The sequence below is a fragment of the Fukomys damarensis genome, unplaced genomic scaffold, assembly GCF_012274545.1.
Source record: "Fukomys damarensis isolate Sample0158 unplaced genomic scaffold, DMR_v1.0_HiC HiC_scaffold_12, whole genome shotgun sequence".
In the NCBI taxonomy this organism is placed as follows: Eukaryota; Metazoa; Chordata; class Mammalia; order Rodentia; family Bathyergidae; genus Fukomys; species Fukomys damarensis.
In genome coordinates this window covers 5,432,838-5,442,599 of record NW_022900924.1, presented here as the reverse complement: position 1 = coordinate 5,442,599, position 9,762 = coordinate 5,432,838, and the positions used below count along the sequence as shown (strand labels likewise).

The 9,762-nt window shown below is 39.2% G+C and overlaps 1 protein-coding gene across 13 annotated transcripts in view; it reads right to left on the bottom strand.

Moving 5' to 3' along the window:
• Depdc5 (DEP domain containing 5, GATOR1 subcomplex subunit) overlaps nucleotides 1-9,762 on the bottom strand; it is a 135,039-nt gene that overhangs the window by 90,547 nt on the left and 34,730 nt on the right. For 7 of the 13 annotated variants that reach the window (XM_010603855.2, XM_010603858.2, XM_010603857.2 and 4 more), the window contains 3 exons: nucleotides 7,413-7,482; nucleotides 5,154-5,190; nucleotides 2,605-2,737 (listed from right to left, as the gene is read on the bottom strand). In XM_010603855.2, the coding sequence (XP_010602157.1) occupies nucleotides 2,605-2,737; nucleotides 5,154-5,190; nucleotides 7,413-7,482 (240 nt within the window). The remainder of the gene's footprint in view (nucleotides 1-2,604; nucleotides 2,738-5,153; nucleotides 5,191-7,412; nucleotides 7,483-9,762) is intronic. The other 6 variants (XM_010603856.2, XM_033762349.1, XM_010603863.2 and 3 more) reach the window with 1 other exon arrangement.

The window sequence follows — 9,762 nt, the reverse complement described above, 5'->3', positions numbered from 1 at the left end:
AAAAAAAAAAAAAAAAAAAAAACATAACTAAATGCAATGTGTGAATCCAAACCAACTGCAGCAAAAAATCTGGATATGGACTGAAATTTAGTTACTAGTAAAAATGGCACTGTGATGGTTTTTTATTTTTTTTATTTTTTTATTTTTTGGTTTTTTGAGACAGGATCTCACTATGTAGTTGAGACTGGCCTGGAACTATGTAGCTCAGGCTGGTCTCGAACTCCTAGTGATCCTCCTGCCTCAGCCTTCCGAGTGCTGGGATTACAGGTGTGCACCACCACGCCCGGCATGATATTTATTTTTAATTCTCCCTCCTTGTTGTCCCCCTCCCTCCCCTTCTTGATTTTGCCTGCATCCTGTCTTCTTCCCTGTCCCACCCTCAGGACTAGGGCTCAAACCTAGGGAAACCCTGTCATGCAGCTACATTTCCTGCCCTTTTTATATTTTGAGACAGGGTCTCGCTAAGTTGCCCAGCTGGCCTCAAAGTTTTGCTATTCCTGCTTCAGCCTCTCAAGTAACTGGGATGACAAGTATGTGCCTGGATCAAAAATCTCATCTGTTAACGATGAACACTGCAGCTCATTCAGGTATATGGGGGGAGGGGGATACCTGGGGTTTATAGATACTCTAGCCAAAATTTACAATGAGAGAGGTCATGAAAAAGATTGGCAACATGTTGATAACTGTTCATGGTATTAGTCTCTCTACTTAAGCATGTCTGAATGTTTCTTTAATACAATTTTTTTTTTTTTGGTACTGGAGATCTAACTCAAGACCTTGTGCTTGCGAGGCAGGCACAGCACCACTGAGCTAAATCCCCAGATTATTTTTTAAATAAAATTTTAAAAAGCAATATATTCTTATTAAAACATAAAACTCCCTAAGGAGAAAATCTCACGGAGGAGCAAAAGGAAAGAAGCCTGAGTGGGAATAGGGCCTCAGAATGAAAGCATCAGCCTACCAATAGGGCTTCCCTTATGGTACCAGAGCTGTTTCTTTTCCCCTAAAAGGATCTTCATTAAGTCAGAGCTTAAACAGAGCCTGAACATAGATCCCACGTATGGACTACACGTTCATTACCTCAACAGTAAGTATTTGAGCACCAATATATGCCGAGCCACATACAACAAACAGTGACCATTAAGATGCACAGTCTGTACAATCAGGAATAGTGGTATGAGCCTACAGACCCAGCTACTCAGGAAGCTAAGGCAGGAGGATTGGTTAAGTCTGGCAGCAAGACCCCATCTTTTTTTTTTTTTTTTTTTTGGTGGTACCAGAGATTGAACTCAGGACCTTACACTTGTGAGGCAGGCACAGTGCCACTGAGCTAAATCCTCGGCAAGACCCCATCTTAAACAAAAATATAAAAACATAAAGACTCAGAAGAAAAACACCTAATTAGTTATCATTAAACCCCTAAGGCCAGGGATTTAGCTCAGTGGTTTTGCAGCCTGCCTTGCAAGAACAAGGGGCCAAGTTCAATTCCTGGTACAAAACAAAAGCAAAAAAACCCTAAGCAGCATCCTCATGTAGGAGAGCTGCTATCAGTACTTATTCTGAGCTCTAAAGATTCTCAGGATGAGATGCTAGGATGGGACGAGGGAAAAGGACAGAAAATAACTATGTGTCCACCATTAGGTCATCTACCACAAAATCAAGAGATACAACATTCCAATCAGTTGTGCTTTATAAATTTAAAAATCCAGAATACAGGCTCAAGTCACTTGGTCAACTGGGGGGGGTGGGAGGGGCTAAGCTAGTCTTCTGATTCACACATTCATGAAAAAATTCTACACAAAGAATTAAGCAGTGGACCGGGGATTTAGCTCAATGGTTCCGCCGCCTGCCTCACAAGTGCAAGGAACCAAGTTCGATTCCTGGTACCAAAAAAAACCTAAAAACAGTTTGAGGCCAGCCTTGGCAACTTCGTGAGCCCTTGTCTCCAAATTTAAAAAAAAATTTTAAAGACTGTAGCTCAGTTGAGAACCCCTGGGTTCATTTCCCAATACTCTGAAGTAGGGGGAGAGGGAACGGGAGAGACAGACAGACAGAAGAAAGCCCTGAGCATAAAATCCAAGACTATCAAGTGTTTGAAGAAAAAATAAAATATATATCTAATTTGGAGGAGACAGTTTTGTCATACAAGAGCTAGAAATGAAAAGGTTGTTAGATCTAATCTAACACTATCACAATTAGCAACTATGACATGACCAAAATACCACAAAGTAAATTTTAAAGGCAAGAATTAAAAAAAGAAAAGTTCTTGCCCTCTGGGAATAATAACCCTAAAAGAAACTCGGGGTCCAGAGATCTGTCTTAGTCCCAGCTCAGCAAGCAAGGAGATGACTCTGGAATTGATGAATTGCTTCTCTTGGCTGGAAAAACACTGAAACAATCTTCTCCTAATTTTGAAATAATACTTCATGGCAAATGAAACAGCTAATCCAAAGAGTCTGAAAAGAGAACCTCTGATGATCTACACAGCAATGCTTCCTTTTGGCCAACTGCCAATTTAAAACATTCTCAAGGTTGACATCATAAAGGTCCCAGTTGAACTTCAGGTTTTCCTAAACGATTTTTATGTGCACCCCCCAAGTGAACCTGGCAGAAAACCTGTAGGTGGCGAGGCGCTGAGCCCAGGACGGGCCAGGCAACCTGAACACTTGAGCATCATAAGCATCGTAATCTACTTGGATGGGAAGAGCATTCTCAGATTCTTTCGGAGTCCCAAGAGCTGAAACACACAAACATTACAAACTGTCATCCAAACTCATTTTAAATGTTTTCAGAGGATCATCATCAAAATCTGTAAGAAACAGATATTCACCTACCAATAAGAAATGGAACGGACAATCAATGTCATTATATTGTATACATTAAATTTACCGATAAATTTTTTTTAAAAGGAAAATATGGTAAATATACATAATGGAATACTATTCAACCATAAAAAATGGAATGGAATAATAAACCATTGATTAGGTTGTTGAGATTAATGAATTATTTGTCAAAGTAACAGAAATAGTGTAGCACTACATAAAGGTAAGAGTTAGTAATATTTCACTCTTCTGTAGTCCCTCTTTAAAAATATCTTTATATGTTTAGTGCTCTAAAACTTTCTACCTAAGCCCTACAACTGACCTATGGAAGGAAACAAAAAAACAAAAAAACAAAAAAAACATTTTTACCATCATGCAACCAGTAGTTGACAGAAATACAAAGTGAGTAAAGGGCTTTCCCCAAATGACACAAAAGGAACTCAGGTCTCCTGGCTTTTCTGTGAATCTTTTTAAGTGATCTCAAGCAATTCTATTGCCAGGAGTGAGGTAATTCTTTTTAAAGTAATAAACAATCTCTTGACTTTTTCATTTTGCCCAAGGTTAAAACTAGACCTGCATCTTTCACCATGCACTAAACTAATATTGAAATAGATTAAAGATCTAAATATTAAAACAGAAAGGGCTGGGGACTTGGCTCAGTGTCTGTCGCCTGCCCTGTAGTGCAAGGACCGGAGTTTGATCCCCAGTACCAAAACTAAATAAATAAATATTAAAACAAAAACACCAAGCAGGCTGGAAAAGAGATTAGGTAGAATCCTTGAAGACACTGGCGTAGGAAAAGATTTCATGAACACAACCTCAGTTGCACGTGAACTAGCAAAAACAATCAACAAGTGGATCTCTTATTAAAAAGCTTCTGCACAGCAAGAACAACCACCAACAGAGTGAAGAAACAACCCACAATGTTGGAAAAAATGTTTGCCAGCTGTTCCTCAGACCAAGGTCTACTATCTAGAATATATAAAGAACTTAAAAAAATCAGATCTCCCAAATTTAAAGACTCAATCCAAAAATGGACATCTGAAAGGAACAGACATTTCTCAGACAAAGAAGTAGAAATAGGCAGGGGGTTTAGCTCAGAGGTGCCACTGCCTGCCTTACAAGTGCAAGGACCCCAGTTAAGTGGAAACAGCAAATCAATATATGAGAAAAATGTTCAACATCACTGGTTACTCCAGAAATGCAAATGAAAACACTGAGATTCTACCTTACCCCGGAAAGAATTAGCTGCTATCATGAAATCAGCCAATAACAAATACTGGGTGTGGGGAAAAGGGAACCCTGCTCCACTACTGGTGGGAATGCAGATGGGTGCAAATACTGTGGACGGAGATACCTTAAAGAACTAAGATTAAAGGTCCCATCTGACCCAGCTATTGCCCTACTGGGTACTTTCCAAAAGAATTTTAAAAATCACACCACAGGGATATATGTGCACCCATGTTCATAGCAGCACAGTTTGTAATAACTAAAACTTGGAAATGGCCCAATTCCCATCAACTAAAGACTGGATAAAGGAAATCTGTTTTTTTTTTAAATAAAATGAAATACTACTCAGCCATAAAGAATGATAAATTAGAGATATTTATAGCTAAATTGATACACATTGAGGTGACACTCTTAAGTGAAATAAATAAGACACATGTAAATAACAAATTTTTTTTTTTTTTTTTTTTGGTACCAGGGATCAAACTCTGGTCCTTGTGCTTGCGAGGCAGGCAGCAGAACCACTGAGCTAAATCCCTGGCCCAATACCAAATAGTTTCTCTGGTGTAAGAAACTGAAAGTATAAATAAGGACCAAAAGGCATAATAGATAATGTGAAATAGGAAGAAAAGGGGCAAAGGGGAAGGGGAAATGGGGGTAGGGGAAAGAAAAGAAGGGAATGGAATCAATATGAGAAAATGAAAAAATGGAAACAAAGTCTTTGTAAACAGGGAGAGATGGAGGGTTGAAGAGAGGGCAGGGGAATGGAGAAAAAAAATAAGAACCAAGATAGATTATGTAAAGGTGCAAATTTCCAATGATGACTGTCGTTATATTGAATACCTAAAATGTACACAATTATTTTTTTAAAGGGGGGAAGGAGAAGTGGGAGGAGTAAGGGAAAGGAAAGGAGGGAATGGAATTAAAATGAGAAAGAAAAACAATGGAAACAAAGTCTTTGTAAATAGGGAGGAGTGGAGGGGTTGAAGGAGGAAAACATAAGAACCAAGATAGATTATGTAAAGGTACAAATTTCCAACGATATCATTATACTGTACACCTAAAATGTATCAATTAAAAAAAAAGATCTCAAAATATACTCACATGTATCACGGCCAATTTTTGCTTTCTCAGAGGCAGGCTATAAAATTAAATAGATATTAAATTACTCTTTTCTCTGCTAGAACTCAAGCACAATGTCCTGTATACACACAACTGCTTCCCAAGACCAAGACTGTCTTAACTCTCCCTGCAACTGATGAAAAAACAAGAGGTAACATCCGACACCTGCCTACTGCAGCGTCACAGTCTGCTAGGTCTTTTCCTTATCCCTCACAGCTCATTTATTCTCACAGTCCTATCCAGTGGGGGCATGAACTCCACTTCACAGGACAAGATGTTCAATTCTACAGAGGATAAAGGATGCGCCCATAGCTGCATCATTAGCAGGAGGCAGAAGCAAAATCCAAGTCCAGATTTTCAGACTCTTGGTCAGTCCACAACTCGGTTGATCTACTTGGTCAATTCATGTGTATTCTACCACGGCTGGATCCCACTTGACCCACACCCTATACCCTTCCTCCTCTATAGCACTGGCACTGATTTGTCTATATGTGCCAGAGTTGAGCACACGGTAAGTCATTCCAATTTGCTGAAATGGAGTACAAAGGTGGAGGGAAAAAACTGACAGAGGCATCACTTTAAATTTTTTTCTTAATAAATATTTTCCAGGACTCTCAAGCCTCCCAAAATAGTAATTATTTTTACTTTTAAATTTATTGAGGGGGCTTGAGGCAGGCGGGTATGGGATAAAATTAAATTTAAAAAAATTTTTTAGTAAAATTATCAAACTGCAAAGAAGTTGCTCCATGTTCCACTTTGCTGAGAATGTTTGTATGAAGGCATAAAACCTTAGAAGACCATTTCCAGTAAGAATCCCATCTCTCAGCACCTTATCACTTGAGATGGCCCAGTAGGAGTTCTCATATCCCTCCAAATGAATACCTTACTTAATAAAAGAGTAACATTAAAGGGGAAGGGGAAAGGAGGGAGATTAAAAGAAAGGAAGGGGAGTGAAGAAAGAAAAGGAAGAAGGAAAGAAAGGACTAAAGGAAAGAAAGGGAGGGAAGGTGAGAGGGAGCCAGGGATGAAAGAAGGAAAGAGGGAAGAGAGGGGAAAGGAAGGGAATGAAAAGGAAGAGAGGAAAGGAGGAAACCCAGCCACAAATCAGACAATCCTCAGAGAATTCAGCCCCTCTACAAACAGGCAGATATGGGAACGGGTCCTCTGGAGTGGGGCCTAGAAATATAAGAGCCTGTTTTTCTTGTCACACTGTATCAAAAATACTTTTATTGGGTTCTTAAAATGGCATTTTTATTAGTTGCAAATACATTCTATCAATTCATGATTTATTCAATAAATGCTTTATTGTTTTCAACTTTTCGCTGTTAGAGCAGAATCCATTGCATATAATATGTTCAATCATTTCCTTACGCTACATTCCCAAAACTGGAATTACCTAGTAAAACAGGGCAAATATGTACGCTACTTTTTGTTTGTTTGTTAATACTGGGGATGGAACTGAGGGCCTTCACACTGAGCTACAACCTCAGTCCTTTTTTTTTTTCCCCTTTGGTACAGGGGATCGAAATCAAGACCTTGCACTTGCAAGACAGGCGGTGACACCACTGAGCTAAGTCCCCGGCCTACATTACTCCTGATACACGGGCTGAACTGCTTTGCAATTGTGTCTTACATCAACCAGGTACTCAGGTACCAAACAACATGCTTTTTCCAATTTATGTCACAGTTATTTATATATTTTAAATCTATTTGGTAAGCCAAAAAAAAAACAACCCATTCTTTTCTGTCATGCTTGTTTTATTATATTTCCCTTTTGCTACAATATGTATCTGTATCATTGTCTCCACTGAGTGCTCTCATCACTCTGAAGTCACATCATAATAAAATGAATTATTTGTTCCCCTCCCCTTTCTTTTGAGACAGTCTTGTTACATAGTCTATGCTGGCCTCAAACTCATAATCCTCCTGCCTCAGCCTCCTAAGTGCTGGGATTACACAAGTAGTGGATATTTCTTGGAGTCTGGGGTTAGCAGTGCTTTGTTTCTGTGGTGCTGGGGATCGAACTCAGGGTCCTACGCACGCTAGGCAAGCCTTCTTGGAGCTATATACTCTGTCCCTACCCTGTTCTATTTTTATCTATTATAAAAACCACAAAATTCTAAGACAAATTTTTTTAACTCTATTCTTGACCCTGTGGGGAAATAAAAGTACCTCAGAGTCATAATGAAACATACCAGTGTGTGGCAATCTCCAAAGGTTCTGTGAGGTGGTAAAACTTACCTTCCTGCCTGCCAGTTTTATTCGTGGAGTAAAACTGTTACAAAAGAGTTGGCTTTTAGATGTGTAGAAACTGTAAAAAGAATAAATAAACAAGGTTGTTAAACATTAAAGACACAGTTGCACTTCCAAATATAGATCAGCTCTCCTGTGAATGTCTTTAAGTCTTCATTTATCTTTCTAATTCTAACTTCTTTTACGATTACTACAAAATATTAACAGTGTTGGGCCAGGGACGCAGTTCAGTGACACCACGCCTGCCTGGCAAGCATAAGGTCATGAGTTTGATCCCCGGTACCAAAAAAAAAAAAAAAAAAAATTAAATATTAACAATATTTTGAACTATTGTTCTAGTCTTTTTTTCCCATGAACTGCCATGTATGCCCTAGTCCTGCTTCCTAACTGGATAAGAATTCCTTCCTTGTGGCAGAGAGTAAGTCTATTTACAACATGATACTTTTCACATGAATTGAGTGGTTGAATGAATAAGTGAATGAAGACTGTACCTTTTCTATTCCATATAAATCCGTCTGTATTCTTTTATTTATCATTAACTTGCAAATGAGGTTTAGAATGTTAACCAATTCCCACCTCCATTCAAATTTCTAACTATAAACAAAAAAGCGGGGGGGAAATATTAGTAGATAACCAATGGACCATGAGGCAATCTTAGTGGCATATTAGCTACACAGGAACATAAGAATGCCATCTATTGTCCAATAAACCCCTAGGATTTCACCTGCCTACATGGTATCAAAGACAATACTAACTAGAGGCTGTTACTCTCTCCCCAGTCATTAACTATTGATAAAAGTGGTATCAGAAAGAATGGGCTTCTATTAAATTGAATCATAGCCAATTGTTTTTGGGGGGGTTGTTTGTGTTTGTTTGAGAAAGGCTCTTGATATGTACTTCCGAATGGCCTTAAACTTACCATGTAGCCCAGGCTGGCCTCAAAATCCTGGCAATCCTCCTGCCTCCCAATTGATGAGATTATAAGTGTGCTCCACCACACCTTGCTATCCAAATTGCTATTTTTAAGAATGGCAGTCTAATATGATTTCAATTGGCTGAAACTAAAATAGCTGCAACTTTGCAATGAGCTTCCTGTTCAACACTAGGCAACCCACTTAACCTCGCTTGAACTTGTTTTTTCCCAGCATACAATGTGACTGTATGATCTATAGGACCTCAAAAATCAACTCTAGTCGTACTCTGCCAAATCCCCTAAATTCCAGTTAATTCCTATTAATTTGCTTTATGGATCAATTTTCATTATTAGCCAATATTACTTTGGATGTAATAAGGTCTCATTGAAGACAATGTGATTATGCTAAGTAAGGTTTCTGGCCTTATTCTAATGGAAATTCTTTCCCCACTTCTGAAGAGGCTTTGCTGACAGAAAGAGAACAATAGCTCCTGGGAGCAGCTGTTCATCTCCGTGAGCTTGTTCTGAAAAACTGAAATGTGGAAAGCAGGGCGTGGGCCCTTCCAACTCTCAGACTTAAAAGCCTCTCACATGATTCTATCCTGTACTATTGAAAGTGTGACTACATGCAGATATGTGAAGGGAAAACAGGGTCTGCTGTGGTCACAGACAATATTTCACTAGCTTCCTGGTAAGACAGGGCTATATTCAGAATAGGATTATTATAATGTGACCACATCATCTAGAAAGCTGACCAAACAACTACTCTTTGCTCATCTCCTGGATTTTCACCTGTAAGTAACTTCAGGGAACTAGCAGTAGACTTTATTGATGAGAATATATCCTACACTATAGACACTAGGCCAAAATCAACATTTGTTCGTTCAAGTTGGTCTCCTGTACAAATTTTCAACTAAACAGAAGCCAAAACTGACTGAGCTTGAGCCATAAGCCAACTGGTATGCTCTTCATGAGTCACAGCCTAAGAGAGACAACACAGACAAGGGTAGAATGCTCTGGAAGTACTGAAGAGAAAGCAGCTATTGGCTGTCAGGGGCCAATAGAAAGAATTAATTGAAGAGAGATGCTCGACTGCGCCTTGAAGGACAAACAGACAGGTAGCTGCGAGGGAAGGGCAGGTGAAAAGATCTCTAGGCACAAAGGCCCAGAAGTGAGGGTGAGATGCACCATGCAAGAAAGAAGGCAAGTGGTGGGAGAAGAGGCTAAAGATTTAAGCACTTTAGTCTATCCAGTTGGCATGAGCAATGGAAGAAAAAAAAGCAGTATGATTTTTTTAAATGACCTTGAGGCCAAGCATAGGGGCACACATCTATAATTTAGCATTTAGAAGCCTGAAGCAGGAGGTTCATGAGTATGAGGCCCACTTGGATTGATTAAGGCAATGTCTCAAAAAAACAAACAAAC